Source organism: Harmonia axyridis, chromosome 1, assembly GCF_914767665.1.
Source record: "Harmonia axyridis chromosome 1, icHarAxyr1.1, whole genome shotgun sequence".
Classification (NCBI taxonomy): domain Eukaryota; kingdom Metazoa; phylum Arthropoda; class Insecta; order Coleoptera; family Coccinellidae; genus Harmonia; species Harmonia axyridis.
In genome coordinates, this window is record NC_059501.1 from 2,909,564 (window position 1) to 2,927,896 (window position 18,333).

The window sequence follows — 18,333 nt, forward strand, 5'->3', positions numbered from 1 at the left end:
GTCATGTTATCATGACGAAACAATTGTTGTGAAAATAAATATACAGGGTGTTTCCTAAACATGCGGCAAAAATTCAGGGGGTTGTTCCTTGGACTATTTTAAGCATGTTTTGTCCTTGGATGATTTTTGAAAAACCTCTTTGTTTCGAAGATACAGGGCGAACAACATTTTTCATATTTTTAAAATTAATAATAGTTTAAATAAGAATGCGTACCGCACTGCGTTTACTAAGTAGGTACAATTTATTTTTAAATTTGTTTAACAACATTCCAATTACTAAAAACGGCCAGTTTTTCGACTAAAAATTGCTAATACATCACAAAACGAATTCAAATGAAAACCGTATACTGTATTCCTTTACCATCTGCACTTATCAATTTTTAGTCAAAAAACTGGCCGTTTTTAGTAATTGGAATGTTGTTAAACAAATTTAAAAATAAATTGTACCTACTTAGTAAACACAGTGCGGTACGCATTTTTATTTAAACTATTATTAATTTTAAAAATATGAAAAATGTTGTTCGCCCTGTATCTTCGAAACAAAGAGGTTTTTCAAAAATCATCCAAGAACAAAACATGCTTAAAATAGTCCAAGGAACAACCCCCTGAATTTTTGCCGCATGTTTAGGAAACACCCTGTATAAAGCGAGGAAGTTGTACCCTCGCCAAAAGTATCTGATACTGTAGTAGAACCTTACAATGCCACACTGTCAGTCCACCAACTTGTTGAAAATACCGATGAAACATACTGTATTGATAATGAAGCTCTCTATGACATCTGCTTTAGAACTTTGAGATTGACCACCCCAACTTAACTTAACTTACGGAAATAAGTTATTTTACTTTTTAATCATCAAGATGAATTTCCGACAAGTAAAGACTGAGACAATCAAACACTTGATATTTTCGGTTTTTTATACAATAAGTTTAATGAATAAAAATGTTTTTTGCAAGGTTCTTTCTCATTTAATCATTTTTTCATTGTTGTGACACTACACAATAAAACTGCTTAAAATCAACTAGCTTGATATGATTCAAGTACTTGATAAATAAATACTAGACTTGATTTGATATTGAAAAACTACTACTTTGATTGAACTCGACTTGAAATCAAGTCAAGTTATAGCCAAGTAGCTTGAAAATCAAGCCAAGCTGTGAATCCCTACGACGGACAGACATTCTTGCATTTTACCAGATATTCTTCATCTATCACTCGAACATCATCGTTTAAGACCATTCCAGGTTCAAAATTCGAAAATTACAGACATTTTGACGATCTGTTCAGCGAACGAACGCTCAAAAATTCAAAAAGCTACCCACCGATACGAACAAGCTTCCAGCCCCAACCATTGCACCCTTAAAAAAGCGATATACGAGCTTTCGAGATCAAGCTGGCTACGATTCAGGTGTCTTGATGGAGATTTCGCGAAATCTCCAGCATCCAGTGAATCTCACGCAGATGCCATTATCGAAAAGTCGAGATGAATGCAGTACGAGAGGACTCTTTCACCGCTGCTGCCATTTTTGGATTAAACGAGGTCGATTCGAACGAAGTTGTTGTGAATGAAGAGGTGGCTGGCGTAGGTGTGAAAAGCGAGGATTACACATGTTGCTTTGTAGTTTCGGTAATTTCGATTTTACGGCAGGTTTTAGCATGACAATGGTATTGGTTGTTTTCTATATTCAGCCTTTCGGGGTTTTCGCTTTGGGTTTCGCTGGAAATAGAGTTGCAATCGTGGGTTTGATCGTATTTGGAGTATTAGGCGACTTGAAAAACAGTAAAACTGACTGATTATCCATCTGCCATTATGGTGATGATGAGAAGAAAGATGAAGAAAAAGAATATTTTATGATATACCACTTTTGCAAATTATATTAGATTAGAATGAATGCATGAGTAGATTCGCTATTTCTGAATTAGTTAACTCTGAAAAGAATGCCGGCAACTTCTTGTTATTTACCCTAATGATCTTGACCACTAAAAAATACCTTCTGATAGTCAAGCTTCTATAAAACAACTGAGTAATGAATTAAGCGAGAATGATAAGGTCTTCATTTAGAGTTACTGGTCACTCTAGAATCAAAGGAAACAAATGATCCAATGGACAAACTTCTTTACAGGCCCGAAAAATATCAGTTATATGAAAAAATGCACCTATAAAAAAGAATTTCAAGTGATAAGACAACCGAAAAAAATACTGTGGCGGAATGTTTCAGGGATGGATTACTGAAGAACATAAATACTACAAGATCCAAAGAGAATCTGGATCTCAGTAAGAACTTGCTACACTTCTTCAATGGGAGTAAGTAAACTGACAAGTGCAGATTCTTTGAGGAGGAGGAAGAAACTCCTGATCACTTGGTCACTGAATTCTTCGCCATTGTAAGTCAACGCAAAAAACTGGGACTGGAGGGCGAGCAGTAGCTGGTGAGGATCGTCGTAGGAGGAAACAAAACAGACAATATAACTCTTCAATAGAAATCAGTATCAGTAATCATCAGAGATTAAGGATTGATCAAATATTTAAGGGTTGTCCTCAAAAGCAAGCTAACTCGTTTCCTTAAACAGCTATATCATATGACAATCTGAGATTCCAAAGCAATCCTCAATATTATATTTCTTTAATTGCTTAGATTGAATATAGGGCTCAATTGGCTAGAGTGTATCCATGAGGATTCAGAACTGACTGGTCCAGATGATTTTTCGTAGGCTGGACGGTTTTGCAAGTATGTGTATAGCCTTCTCCTTTTATCAGCAGTCCCACAATGAAGTGAAGTTCATCTCATTGGCAGCTACATAAGCTATATTATGAATGACGGAAAAATTCCAAAAATATTTTTGTTCTTGCATGTCTGGGGTTAAGTCTTATTTGAGATCTCATTATTCTGAGCTCTCTCTAATTTAAATCTGCCTGTAGTGGTTTTTCCCCTCTCCTAGAAGAATTTAGGTCCAGCAGGTGCTGCGATGTTCCTTTTAGCGAATCAATCGGCTTGATAATTGTCTTTGATACCACTGTCCTGAGAAACATAGCAAAGTCACTTTGTTGCTTCTAGCAAAAGTATTGCTCAGTTTCTGCAAAAAAAAACGATAACTCTCGATCGTGTTCAACTCAAGAAATATAATAAAATAAATGAGGAAAACACTTACCTTAAATCAGAAGCTTTTGAGAACTCGTCATTCATGTGCTAAGTGCACACTTTGGTCTCCAAGGGGGTAATTGAAGTATAAATGAGCAAACGCTCAAAGGCTTCCTGACTTAAGATCAGTGCTTTTCATCAAAATAAAATACATAATTTCCAATTTTCATTATCTGGGAAAGTGAGAGTTTTTTTTTCATATAAATCCGAATCAATGAGAAACTTAGTTTACTGAGTGAAAATTTTAGATTTCAGAACTCATGAATTTCATTTACACGAAAGAATAATCAATTGAATGCAGCAACAGTTTCCATATTTTCAAAACAACACAAAAGATATGATCTTTCCTTGTCAAACAATTACCACTACAGAAATAATAAATGAAAAGGAACCGAAAAGCCAACAATTGTCAAATATGACATTGTTGATCGATCCCTTCTAACACCTGAATTAAGACTCTCAATTTCTACCAGGCAACCTCATCATTTCATAGCTTTACATCTAATTCAACATTCAGGAGAATAACACTTTCACCACCAATTCAAATTGCGTGAGAAAATTGCAAAATCCTTATGGGAACCAAATATTCCTTGCACCTTTCGCCAGATTCACATGTTGCGTATTTGTTACATACTTCTGAGAGTCACCCCAAATTTGAATAACACCCTCAAGAGGTACCGCAGTGACCGTCCAGTAGTACCATAGTGGTACCTTCCCACGCTGATCGAGTTGAGATGCATAAACATCATTCCCATGATGAAATTTTACCTACTGGGTTAAAATTCGAACTGGGTCGGTGTTGCCAGGTGTGGGGATTTTTCCTCAGATCTGGGGAAATTTGATGTTGTTTGTGAAACTATTCTTGGGATGTTCCAGGTAGCTGGAGTCGATGCAGTCTTTCAGAATTGCGAACCAGATTGATCTATTACATTAACCAATAATCCTTCAAACGAAAAAACCCAAATATCCAAATGTGACCATTTAAAAATTTTTTTTTAAGTTTCAGGTCCAATTCGACAATTTCTCGATAATTCGATTGAGAAAGAACCCTGACACTCTTGTATAGCTTCAGTTGATTGGCTTGGTGTGGTCTTAGCAATCATCTGGTAAAATGGAGATATTTATCCATTGGGCAGAGCCTCGATAAAAACAAATGTGTTATAGAGTTTCTACCTTTTTTAAGGTCAAACATACCACAATATATCCTCTTTTAATTTATAAGAAACCAATACAAATCTGAGCATTTCTTATCAAACTATTGATGCAGACAGATTTTGGGGAGACTATTTTCTTGGACCTGGCAACACTGAACGAAATCCACTTGTCATTTCGTTGTGTAAAGTTGTTATGTCAGCGAGGCACAAAAGAGACATGGAGAGAAGGGTTAATAGGGTAGATAGTGAAAGTTACATGGAGCTTGATGGATATTAATCCACAGGTAGTGTTGTCGATGTTTCGGGTTATTTTGCGAAATATTTTCGGTTGAAAGGGTGGAACAAAGAGGTTAGGGTTATCGATTTGGGATTTTTGGGTTAGATCTGATAAATGATGACGGTTTTAGGTGGATTCCTCGAAATATAGACTCAACACATATCAATCGAATCATAGTTTATTGTTATGTTAATCCAATCATAGTTTATTGCTATGTGAATTGACTAGAGTTCAAAATTTAAACTTCTAGAAATAAGACTACGCAATGTAGACTTTTATTATTTTCAATAATCAAGCTATGCAATCCCATGATAAGAAAAAATAGTTGGATCAAAAAATGTTACGTGCTCATTCAGTAGAAGTTGATCAAATGTTTTTCATAATTTCGCAAATACATTAATACTTTTGTAACGGCAGGTAATGATGTTGAAGTTTGATTTTATAAATATCACAAAAAAGTTACATGACAAAAAATAATTATTAAAATTACTTTTGTATAAGGTGGTACCGCATAAATTTGATACACGTTTTGATGTAAGAGTAAATTTGTTGGGACGACAATCTGGTTAAAGAAAACAGACTTTTTTTACTTGAAAACGATCTTTCAACTTTTTATTTTCTGGCGGCTATGTGAAATTAAAACTTAAAATCGAATGAGGTGTTCAAATGATATGAAATTTGGCGTGAAAAATTTATTACATTGAATCACTCCGAAAGATATTCAAATCAGGTTCAATAACTTACGAGATTGAAGTACCACAGCTCTGTTTTGGACCCTGTCTTATTATTCAACATTGAGTTGAATGAGACCAAGGCTGTGAAGTAGTAAGCAAGTAAGGTTGTGTTATATATCGAGAAGCTTGAATAATATTTTAATGCCTGATCAACTTTTATCTTCGAGTTAGGCCTAAGCTTATTTCAGTCTTCTAAATGGTATTATACACTGCGCAAAAAAATTAACGCACATTATGGAAATCTCAAATTTATTCTACAACTGAAGGTGTTCTCAATGATAATTATTTTTATCAGAATTATGCATGCATATGTTATCCACTTTCAACGTTTTTCTTCAATACAGATGTTTTTCCCAGCAGGAATAAAAAAAATGAGATTATCAGATTTTGAATGTATTGGCTCCATTCTGAAATCAGTTGTTCTCGATCAATTCTAGTGATCAATAGTTTTTCTTTGACTGCTCGCACAGACCTAGTGGTCGTTGATAATGGAGCTATGAATGCTGATAGGTATATAAGGAACATTCTTGAAGAGCATGTAGTGCCATTTGCCCCATACATTGGTGAAAATTTCATTTTTATGGACGATAATGTCAGACCCTATCGTGCGCGCATCGTTCAGGAATACCTTGAAGAGGTTGAATTCTCTCGAATGGAATGGCCAGCAAGAAGTTCAGATCTCAATCCGATTGAGCAGGTTTGGGACAACCTCAATAGAAGGCTGAGAAGTTCAGAAAATCATCCAGCTACTCTTGATGACTTGGGAATCCAACTCAGAGAAATCTGGGAAGGATTAGATCAAAACATTTTAAGATCACTCATTTTGAGTATGAACCGTCGTTGCCGAGCTGTAATTAACGCAAGGGGTGGAAATACCAAGTATTAAATCACTTATCAGCATTCCAGTATTTTGAAAATTTTTTATTTCTCTTCTTTCACATAAGATTCGGCGAAATCCTGAATTTTTCTTCCATTTAATGTGTCTTGTTTCATTCAAAACCTTCCCGACAGAACATAAAAAATAAGTTATAAAGTCAATGTAGAGTTAACTTTCATTAAAATTGAGATTTTCAGAATGTGCGTTAATTTTTTTGCGCAGTGTATTTTGGGGATCTTCTTCCTGGTCAGGGGATCAGAAGAAAATTGTGAGCAAAATCACTTGATTTATTCAAAAAGAGGTAGAAAGTATTAGAGAATTTTCATCAGTTGTTCAGGTAATCGACGTCATTAACAATTCAAATTCCAGGGTATAGATCATGTCAGGTTACGTCAAAATCCCTTCCACGCAAATAACTACTGGAATTCCAACGGCCACAACCCTCGAACGTCAATAATAATTAGACGATACCATTCGTTATATTCAAAAATCCACGTTGCATTCAACCCCGTATGAATACCCATCGAGGAGAAATATCGAAACCCAAACCATAGAAATCCGAAGAAAGGGAAACCGGGAGGAATTGTATAAGATGGAATTATTCAAGAAACTTTATAGTTGCGAAAATACAGAATAAACACATAATGGACCCGGTCCATCCCCTTCAGTCCAGGTAAGGTATTCAACCCCTCGGTAATAGAATATTTCTCTACCTTGACCAGGTAAATAAATAGATATATGAAAAGCAAATTTTTCGGGTAGGTTCCGTCTTTCGTCTCCCTCACTTTCACCCCTACGCGGGCAAGGGTAGGAAGGACGGAGAGAGACGGGCTGTTTTGAATGGCATCGGCCGATCTTGTATGTGTGTTAAGATTTCGCATATTTGGGCCGAAGACGTGGGAAACCGAAGAGAGTGAGAGACGCAAATGGGTTGCATCAGGGGTCGGGTCGGTGCGTTACGAAATTTGTTGTTATCGATTGTTGCGTGGGAAGCTTCTGGCGGACATAAGCCACGTCATCGGCGGTGTTCCGTGTTTCCTGTTGGGTCATCGTCTTGTTATTAATGAGGTTAGGAGATCTTCTTTGGGAAAGTCATAGATTATCTTTCCACCATCGATGAGTGGAAGGTCATAGAAAAATATTTTTCTCTATTTCAGTATCGTAATGAGATCATTACAGTTCTAAAAACAATGCAGTAATGAACTCATTACAGCATCGTTTTCAGTTATATTTTTCGTTTTGTGGTTGTCTGCAGTGACTTCTGATCCTATCAAATTTCAACAAACGTTAATAATTGTCAACATAATGTATAATTGGATATAGTGAAATGATTTGCAGCATTATTCGCAATTTCTCTTAATTCAGGTGGTGTTAAATCGATTTCGTCACACATTCATGAATTTAATGCGTAATTTTAAATCATTTAAGAATTCAAAATGTACGATTCAAATTCAAATTCCAATCTGTCAATTTTCATAACAGTCACACCAACTGCCAAGATACAATACAAAAGTCACTAGGATGTATAATTTGAATTTTTCACTGAATTTCGCCAATATTTCACAAAGCTTGACTGAAATAGAGAAAATATCGTCTACTACTCATTGCAGAAGGCAATTCCAACACTCTTGCGTTCGAAAACTCGCTCCTTCGTCGCTCGTTTTACGAATTTCGCATTCGTGTTGGAGTAGGAGCCCATTCTGCAACTTGTTTTAGAATATACTGTTCTCTCTGATTGACAGCAAATTAATTTTGCAGACACATATCAATCAGCAAAGTATCACTTTTTCTGCTTAGGCAGCAAAGTAACCACTTTTTTGACTAGGCAGCAAAATGATTAATTAATTAATTAATATTTTTTGCCACCTCCCTTATTTCTGGAGGAGTAAGTACTTCTAAGTCGCTATCACTGCCCATAATATGATTAAAACCGATATGTATCCAAAAAACTGTCAGATATTTCATAAGTTGTCAAACTATAATTATTATTAGCATCTACATAACAACCAACTATTCAAACAATAGCGTGTTCTATTAATTTTTTTTTTAATTCATCACTACAGGAAAAATAAAAATATTGTGGAAATTGTAATAATCTGCAAATACATTGTACCTTGTGTCAATGGCCTAGCTGCTGAGACACGTTAATTCAAATAAAAAAAAAATATCCTACATATATCCTTGTAAACAATCAAAGAAAAATTTTATGTTCCACTCGGGAGCAAAGTAGATTGACTGCCAAGGCAGTCCATCTATTAGTTTGCTGCCTAGTAAAAAAATATCTATTTTTCTCCGTTTGATAACAAATATTAATTTTGCAGACACATATCAATCAGCCAAGTATCACTTTTCCAGCTTAGTCAGCAGAACAGATTGCTGTATCTCTCAATCTTTTTATTTTCGAATTTTGAGCTGGGAATGATCGAAAACTGAGGTTCGACTCAATGATGACGAATCCGTCCTCAAATTCGAGTCTGTCCGTTCAGCCGTAAACATGATAATTTTCGAATGAAAGGACCTAGAAATTTGATATTTTGAGGGTAGGTTCGGATCTCGAATGAAGCAATTGAGTTAGTTTATGGTCAAAATCCGATTAAAGCTTTCGTTTCCCTGTTAAATTCAAAACTGCAGATTCGTGCAAAATTTCATGTTGACTACATTATGCAAACAGAAAATTGGAGGAGAATATTGGAAAAAATACTCGATATTTTCATTACAAAAAATCCAATCAGTTTTGTTGTATATTGAGAATAACAATTTTAAGCTACTCGCGTACTTTTGTGTAGATACCGTCATTAAAACCATAGAAAATTCAAATAGAATATCGAAAAAAAAAATAAAGGAAGCACTGTCGTGAAGTCAGGAGTTTTGAGCTCTCTCAAGCGCTAATTTAATTCTTAGAGACCACAAATATACCTGCTATATACAGTTATGTGGTGTCCAAGGGTGCAACTGGCGCACGAGTTCCAAAATCTTGCTCTTATGACTTCACGCATTACTCGTTTTTTTCTATTTTTCATTTAGAAAGGTTAAGGAAAGTATAACTTTTACAAAATATATCAATCCAACGCAAATCTAAACATTCATAATATCATATTCATTCATTTCAATTGTAAGTACCCTGGTTTAAGGCAATGTGTGAAATATAATAAATGAGTTTCCAGTTGGCTGATTTCCAAGGAAAATTCTCTAACCCTAATTAGGGTTATTGTCTCTAGGTGGGTATAGAATTTTCCATCACAGATAATATACTTAGTATAGATTTACACCCAAGTATCGAATAACCTATTAACGTAATACGTTAATGGAATTTATCCTTCGATACAGGGTTAATCTGTACACGAAAATATCCAAAGGAAACCAAATAATCTTCTTGTTGACGTCAGAACATATATACATAATACTGTGTTGAAAAAGTACCGAGAATGAAACATAAAATAAAGATTACCAATTTCCAAGCAATACATTTTTTAAGGATTGGTTATTCAATACTGAAAGAGGTATTATCCTATTTTATGGTAATATCATAGACTAGACATAGACTTTCAAAAAAAATATACACCAATTTGACAAAAAAATGGTGACTATAAGATACGTTTGCGTATAGGAAAGAAATTTACTCTCTAGTTGCATTCGGTCAAGAGGTCACATGTATGAAACTGACGAATGAAAACAAAGACGCTTCATGTAAACTTCTCAGTTTGTTTCTGGTGTTACTGTGAGTCAGGTAAGAGAAGTTTTCCTTATAATAACAATAATAAAAAAAAAAGATTAATATCAATCGCAGAAGCGTAAGCGTGTTATAGTACATTCGTTGATTATTTTTGGAAATCAAATCATCCACACATTCATGTACCTAACAGTTTTTGTTATCTTGTTTGTTTTGTTTTGTTTACCTGACATTAAACAGTTACTCATGCTTTAGGACTTGGAGCATTTATACATCAAATGTCATATGTATTTGTTTAATTTAACATTATTTTTAACTCGAGTGTGTTTATTGTTTTGTTTAGGTCATCCTTGATTTTTGGAAGTTTTTATGCTTGTTAGGAGTTTTATGCTTTTTAGGTGTTATGGAATTTCAAAGTCATAATTTAATAGGATATAGCTATTTAAATACAAATGACAATCTATATAAGGTAGGAAGTAAGGTGTAAGGTATGAACCTTTGTTCCAAGTCATTTTCACTGGAAATATCAGATATCAGAAAGCGAGCATATTTGGTTCCCATCAAACGAGCGTTATATTGATAAAATATCCAAATGGAATACAGCTATTCTAAATATTTTAGATCTGGTCAACAAAATAAAGACTGACTCAATATTTCATAACTATGATTAATGTTTAGTAATGAATAATTTTTTATTTTGTTTTTGATTTGTTATATGGTTTATACAGATTTATATGTTTGTTTTTCATTTATTATTTTTTATATCCGCAATAAATATTTATGTTCAGTTGATAGTTCGTATTTTGTTCAAATCATACCCGAAATTATAAAAACTTAGATAATAATTACTTTATTATGTGTTCAACCCAGACGTTCTGAACTGTAGTCAGAAGAAATTACAAATCCAAAAATATATTGACGGAAGTCGCTATTAAAAATTTACTCGATTTTTTTCTTAAATAAGTTTGTATTCTACATGTGAAAAAGTATATTGGCAACATTTTTATTTCGACAGAAGATTTTATGCAGCTATATCTAATAATTATAGCCACATCTTTTGTCGGAAAGAAAAATATTGCCAATATACTTTTTCGTATGTATAATACAAACTTATCATTTATTTAACATGAAAATCCTATCATACCTGAAAAAGTAACAATGTTGTATGTATAACAATATATCACGGATCATACAAATTGATCAATTATTCAACATGAAAGAATGCATCATATGTGGAAATATAGCAATTAATAACCAACTTATCGTTTGTTTGAAGCAAAGGAAAAAAGGATATGCGAAAATATACCGAAATTGTGCAATAATTAATATCTATATGTTGGAAATATGATTATATTTTTTATACATTATATGTGATAAGTTCGAAGTATAAAAAAATATTACTGGTTATAAATGGATACTTGATATTAGAGAACATAACAATGCTCCTTCGCAAGCTATGATTTTGTAATATACAACAAATAATTTATATACAAAATTTAACATTTCAAAAATAAGGGTGAAACTAACGTAAGTTTTATTTAAATTTTTATTTAAAACTGATATTTGTTGATATGCATTCTTATCCCGAAAACCGTTGATTCATACAACTTGACGAATCAATTCCTCTAGTACACAGCAGTTACTCAACCCAAGGGATGATTGCACCCCTAGTCTCTCTCCCTCAACCCCGGCACCCGTCTAAACGTCCACCCTGTGTTAAAACAAAGCTACCCGATGTCGGATTTTCGATTTTCGCAAAATGCCGTAAATTGAAACGCTTGCAACCCCTGCGCGAGCTGTAAGGGTGAAAGCCGTGCGTAAGGGGTTGGAACCCTTCCCTCTCTCTCCGCGCCCGCCGCTTCGGGCGCACGCAACGCGCGCTAGGAGACATTCTGGGCGAAGGGAGTAAGCCGTTTTTCCCTAAATTGCGCAAAATTAGGGGTGAATACAGGAAAGGGAAGCGACCGATGTGTGTACGGTAGAGCAGCGTCATCCTGAAGATTAGGGCTTTGTGTGTTTGATCGCCGGATCGTTAATCATGGCAAGGATGCACCAGGTTGGGGGGTGGGGGGTGAAAGGGGAAATCTAGATTTTACAGAAAAAAAATATTTTTTTCGGCAACCGTCCGGGAAATGCTCACTTCCCGGACGCGTTTTCTCTGAGAAAGTAGCATTTTCCGGCCTAGTCCGGAAAGTACGTACTTCCCGGACTAGGCCGGAAAAGAATCATAGAACCCATAGCGACCGAGATAGCGGCTGACAGTTCATATGAAATTAGTTGTCAAAAATATTAAAAGCAGCAGCGATAGTGTTATTTTACATGGTTGCCGAAAAAATATTGTACGCAACACGCCCGAAAATGGGTTTTTTTGACTCACAGACTTCCAGGACTCGCTTACGCTCGTCCTGGAATTTTGTCTATTCGTCTAAAAAAACCCTATTTTCCGGACTTGTTACGTAAATTACTATATTGTTATTTTACATCAACATGCTGAATTTCAATTTTGTCTGTGCTCACAAAAATTATTATTCTTCTGCTTGAATTTTGTATGATTTTTTGTTGTATTATTTAGATCTACATGCTAAATTTCAAATCTGTTGACACGTAATATGAATTTTTTCTCAAAATATTCTGCCTGAATTTTTTCATGGAATTAAATACAACATCCAACTTTATTGTATTCGTTACCAAGGAAATATTGTGTTTTTCACAGATATTCTGCTTGATTTGACATCAAAGTTGGGATTGTTATTTTGAATCTACATACAGGGTGTTCTGATTTGTTTCCGATAAACTGAAATGGGTGATGAATCACATCATTTTAAGCAAAAAAGTTCCTATGAACATGTGTCCGGAAATGCTTCGTTTCCGAGATACAGGATGTTAAAGTTGAAAAAATAATTCGCGTTTTCTTTAATATGTATTGACTGCTTCGAAATCCTTTCATGAAATTATTCTCTGTAGATGATTTCTTCTTTGTATGCTTCGTTCGGGCCTTTGGTAACCAATACCATTTTCCCGTATTTTTTGATAAGCTATTAACTTAGTTAACTATAATTATAATTAATGACATCTGAACCTAACACACTTTAAATCTGTCATTGTGTATAGCTATTTCAAATCTATTGCCGCAACAATTGTTGAATGTAAAACAATCAATCATTCGAAGATGTCATTTGTGCATTCAACAGAACGGTGGACATTTCGAACACCTTCTTTAGAAATTATTATGTTATTTTATTTTGTTCTAAATTGGTACTTCTAAAAAATATTTAATTTAAAATTATTACAAATTTGTTTCTACATGTTTTAGAGATTACAAAAATATGGATTTGGATTTAAATGCGTTTTTCTCTGAAACGGTTGCCCCTAGCAACTTAAATGAGTTATACCTTTTTTAACTAGAAGAGTCAGGGGAATCGATTTTTTTAGTCCAGAATGACGTACAGGGTAGCACAGAAAAGTTGGTACGGTTTAAAGGGGACGAAATGATTGCCAGTGGCGCCCTTTAGAAAATACAACCAAATCGACCACAAATTTGAATTTCTCACCTCAAAAAACCCTATGTACCAACTTTCATGCAATTATTTGGAATCAGTCGAAAGATATTTAAGAAAACGCGAATTATTTTTTCAACTTTAACACCCTGTATCTCGGAAACGAAGCATTTCCGGACCCATGTTCATAGGAACTTTTTTGCTTAAAATGATGTGATCTATCACCCATTTCAGTTTGTCGGAAACAAATCAGAACACCCTGTATACAGAGTGTTCCTAAATTAAAGGTTCAAATAAAAATGAGAGATTCTCCAGGTGATTTTAAGAAGATAAAGTCCTATAAACATGTGCCCGCGAACGCTTTGTTTTCGAGATACAGTAGCTGCAAAACACAAGATATTCAATCGAAATTGATTTCTCGCTTGTCACTTGGTGACACATAATTTCAATATTGATGAAAGAAATAAAACACTGGGCTATACATGTAGGTATGTGAACAGTAAATTATATATTTGGGCGCTTTCATACTAAACTTTTCGGTTTCTTGTATTTTTGTCATATCGATTAACGTTTTCAAGCAATTACAAACAATTCTCTCAAAATTCTCGGAAAAATTCGAATCATAAGAATTCAATAAATGAGCTGTGATGACTAAATTAATTATTACTTTTGGTGCTTATTTTCCATATATAAATATGTTTTTGTGTTGGAAAACCTCGTTTTTAAAAACAAAACAATTTATTTCGAATACAATGCGAGTAAGCTCTAATCCATCTTTCTTAGATGGATTCACAATCTGTTCTTTATGAATACACAATCTTTTCTTCATGAGTACATAGATTCAGTCCCCTTTATAGATTTTCTTATCTATATTCCTAGGTGAATAACAATTCAATAACAAGTGAAACAAAGGGCTAGTCATAAAGATGAAATGCTGAATCTGCAATTAGATACATTGTAATATATTGTTCTTATGTTCCTATTTATTCAATAGGGGTTTATATTATGTAATTATATGTAACAATGTTTCATAAACATTCGATAAAATCGTAAAATCATAATAAAAAAGTAGGACTACATGAAACACCCTGTATCTCGAAAACAAAGCGTTTTTGGATCTATGTATATAGAAGTCTTTATTCCCAAAATAAATTTCTGATTTGCATTTGTACTTTCAATTTAGGAACATCCTGTATAACTGAATTTCAACTTAGTCGGAAATACTGTAGGTACCAAAACATTGTTTCCTTAAAGATATATGTTTTTTGTAATGAGTGATAATAATTAAAATACTTACATTTTTGAATAGTGAATACGAAATAAAGGCCGCTATTTCTATTGTATCTTGAATTTCCTATGTTTCAGCGAGCCCGATCTATATTTTACTCCATCTCATAGGTGAAATTTTCAGTAAAAAAAATTTCTTTCGATATTCGGATTTTACCTTAAGAGTTTCTTCATGTTTTCACGTCCAAGAGTTATTGTGAATACGGTCGGATGAACTAAATTTAATTCGAGGACAGATTCTTCATCGGTGAATTAAAACTTTTCCTTTGAGGACATTCCAGGCTCAAAATTGGAGAACGACCTCTCGAAAAATTTTTGAAAAAAGTTTGCAAAATGACGCAGAAAATCTCAAAGGCTTTTTTTTTCATGAAAATCTACAACCTTAATAGCAAACACAACTAATTTTGTACTATTGCTAAAATGATTGTATTTGTGGATAAATATTTACAGTATTGGCAATGATTAATCTTGATATTGTAGATACCCAATATCAGGAACAGAAATAAATTCCCATTAGTTTAAAAAGATAGTATGATGTAGTAATTTGAACCATCCCTATTATTACTTTTTGTTCATCCGAATACATTTTTTTTTCAGGAGAACAAACCTGCAGAAAAGTCCCACGAAAGGATAAATAAGATTATGAAGCTGATACTAATGGAGAAGCTTAGCCAAGGTATGAGATGACACTAATCTTGTTTAAAATTGTACTTTCACTGTTTGTGTGAGGGATTGGAAATAGTTGTATCTCTTTGATTTTCTACTTTCGGTTTTCCTCATACACTTCTTTCTAACATATTGATATTAAATCTAATGAGGGAAAAACCACCACGTGACGTTCTCGTGCTCTGTTAATATTTGCCTAGAGAAGGAGGGACAAAAATAATGTGCGGTATGGCCAAATCCATAAAATGATCAGTAGAAGTTAAGAGTATTACAATAGGTCCAACTTCCGTCGAAAGAAAATACCTAACTAATCATTTTATCAGTTTCATAAAAATGAAAGTTTCGCCTCTCCAGTACCTAATGATTTTTTGTAGGATTCTTTCGAGGAATATTTTTAAAATACATAAGTAAGTTGTAGGGTACCATATTATCAATTCTTTTGTGGAAAAAGAAAAGTAACTAAAATTTATTTTTAATTCGTAAATTAAAAATATTGAAACGTTACAATGTAGATTGTTGTTTGAAGAAATTATGAGCAAACACCATAAAAATTGGTGATTTGTATGAAGAAATATCTTTATATTCGTTTTGAACTTAGCAGTCACGTGGCGGTGTTTCCTCTTGACTCCACTAGACATTAGAAGATAAAATAATCTAATTTTTATACAGGGTGTTCCTAAAATGGGGTACAGAGAAATATAGGGTGTTTCTTGTAGTCCTATTTTTTAGTGATGATTATACCAGTGTATATTAATCTTAGCTACAGATTGGGTAAATAAATACCAAAAGTAATAATTAATTTATTCATCACAGCTTAATAACTTCTTCTGGATTTTTATAATAATTTGGATTTTCCTGAGGATTACTAGAGAATTGTTTTAAAATTTTTTCCCGAAATGGGTAGCAGATATGACACTAAAACAAAAACCAAACTTCAACATCCTTTATCTCGAAAATAAAGCGTTTGCAGACCCAAATTTATAAAACTCATTTTTGTTTGTACCTTTAATTTAGGAACACCCTGTATTGTGAAACTTTTATCAAGTAAAGACCCATTAGTATTCATTTATTGGAAATTAAATAAATAGACGATCATTATTAATCGAAAGATGAAAATTAATAATTATTATTTCATTGAAGAGTAAAAGATATGATCAACGACTTCAAGGTCATGTCTTAATGATATAACGTTTCGTTCGAGAACAAGAGCTCAGAAAGCTCTTTAAGGCTGAGTAGGAACAACCGTTTTCTATGCTCATTCGCTGTTTTTGAGTTGAATAAACTGGTTTTAGACCTTTTCACAAAGAAGTTACACGAAATCAAATTAAAAAAAAGTATTGATTGACCGAAACGGAAATGCCCGTATCGTCAGGTTCCCAGCGTAGAAAAACCAAAAAAACAAAGAAACACCATCATTTCGGCCTTCTTTGGTCAACACAGACCATGGCGGTTCCGAGAACCACCAGAACAATATGCTCTTCAGAAACAGGAGTTTTTTAACCGATTTGGCAGATCTCGAATATCGTAATTATTTACCTGACCAGGTCGATAAACCCTCTAGTCCGTATCACCTTTAGAACACCCCACGTTCGGATCTGCCCGACATAACGAAACCATTGTACCCCGCTAACTTTAAATCGTGGAACGCCATCGGAACTGCAAGAATTAAATACAGGGAATCATTTTTCACTTTCAAACGTTGGCAGTAGTGGGTGCATTCGAGCCCTTGAACCCTCGTCCCTTGGACCATCAGGAAGAGAGAGGTTTTTGCACGCGTGAAATCTATCATTGTGAGAAAAAGGTACAAAGAGGCCGATTTTAATTTTTTCTATATCGTTTGAATAGATCGTTGACCTCGCCGGAGTGGGGGTAGGCGCCCTTTTTTTTTGGCTGTCGATAGTTGCAGATCGGCGTTGAGTTATTTTTGTTTTCGCGAGGTTGGAGCACATGTTTTGGTCTACCTTTCGAAGGGAACAATGGACCTTTCGAATCTGCTGATTTTTGTTGCCGGGCTTCCGCTTTTGTGGGAGTTTTTGGGCCTTTTATGATTGTGTAATATAACGCCAGACCACAAGATCAAGAGCCCGTATCAGTTTACTAGTTTCGTTTTCGTTTGGTTGAACTGAAAAAAATTCTTCATTCAATTCTTCTTCCTGGAAGATGAGATTGAACGGAATCCAATACTTGAATGGATAGTGGTTGGAAATATTTAGGCAAAAAATTGAGAATTGTAGTTTCAAGATTTGGTTCATCTTTTTCAATAATGACATGTATTTTTTGTTCGATCCAGCATTCTTGATTACTTCCGTATCTGTTGCCAAGACAAAAATTGTTAACTGGTTCTTGGGCTGGTCGGTAAATTATTTTGCAGACGCCACGTTATTTACCGACGTCTCCATAATAATTTGGGGTTTTCGAATAGGAATGATATTATTTCAAATGGATATAATGGCAGGGAGGTGTGTTATTGAACATTTCTCATGTTTTTTGTGTATAGAAGGATTTACCATTTAATACTGAAATTATACACGCTTTATAAATTGTAACATCAAAATTAGTGATGATTTGTGAATGCAGAGCGAAATTTGAGATGAATTCAAGGACGACATTATTTAGTGAATCGATTTACTATTCGTCGTATTGTAGATAAGTTGTAAAGTGAATATTCTTTACATGATAACTTGTACTACATAAGTACTGCGCCAAATTGAACTGAATAATACCGTCCATGAATTCTTCTAAAATTTCTCTCAGTATTTACAAATGAGCATGATTTTGATAAAACAATTTGACAATTTCTACTTTTCTTGTTGAAGCGTGTATGGTTCCATGATTGATGGGCGTAAAATACTGAACACAAATGACATAAGAAATGTCAAAAAACATTACACAGTGTTGCCATTAAAATCATTTCCCTTCACATTGAGTTTCATGAATATTAACCATCGAAAATTTGAGCAGGAAAAGTCCTCAAATCATAAGGTTAGACTCACTGATGACGAAACCGTCCTCAAATTCGATTTTGTCAGTCTG

General features: G+C 34.2%; 1 protein-coding gene across 1 annotated transcript in view; it reads left to right on the forward strand.

The window, feature by feature from the left end:
* Positions 1-9,846: 9,846 nt before the first annotated feature.
* Positions 9,847-18,333, forward strand: part of LOC123688779 (protein krueppel-like) — a 49,774-nt gene continuing 41,287 nt past the window's right edge. Inside the window, exons 1-2 of the mRNA XM_045627440.1 lie at positions 9,847-9,907; positions 15,232-15,310. Of these exons, the coding sequence (XP_045483396.1) occupies positions 15,277-15,310 (34 nt within the window). The 5' untranslated portion in view covers positions 9,847-9,907; positions 15,232-15,276. The remainder of the gene's footprint in view (positions 9,908-15,231; positions 15,311-18,333) is intronic.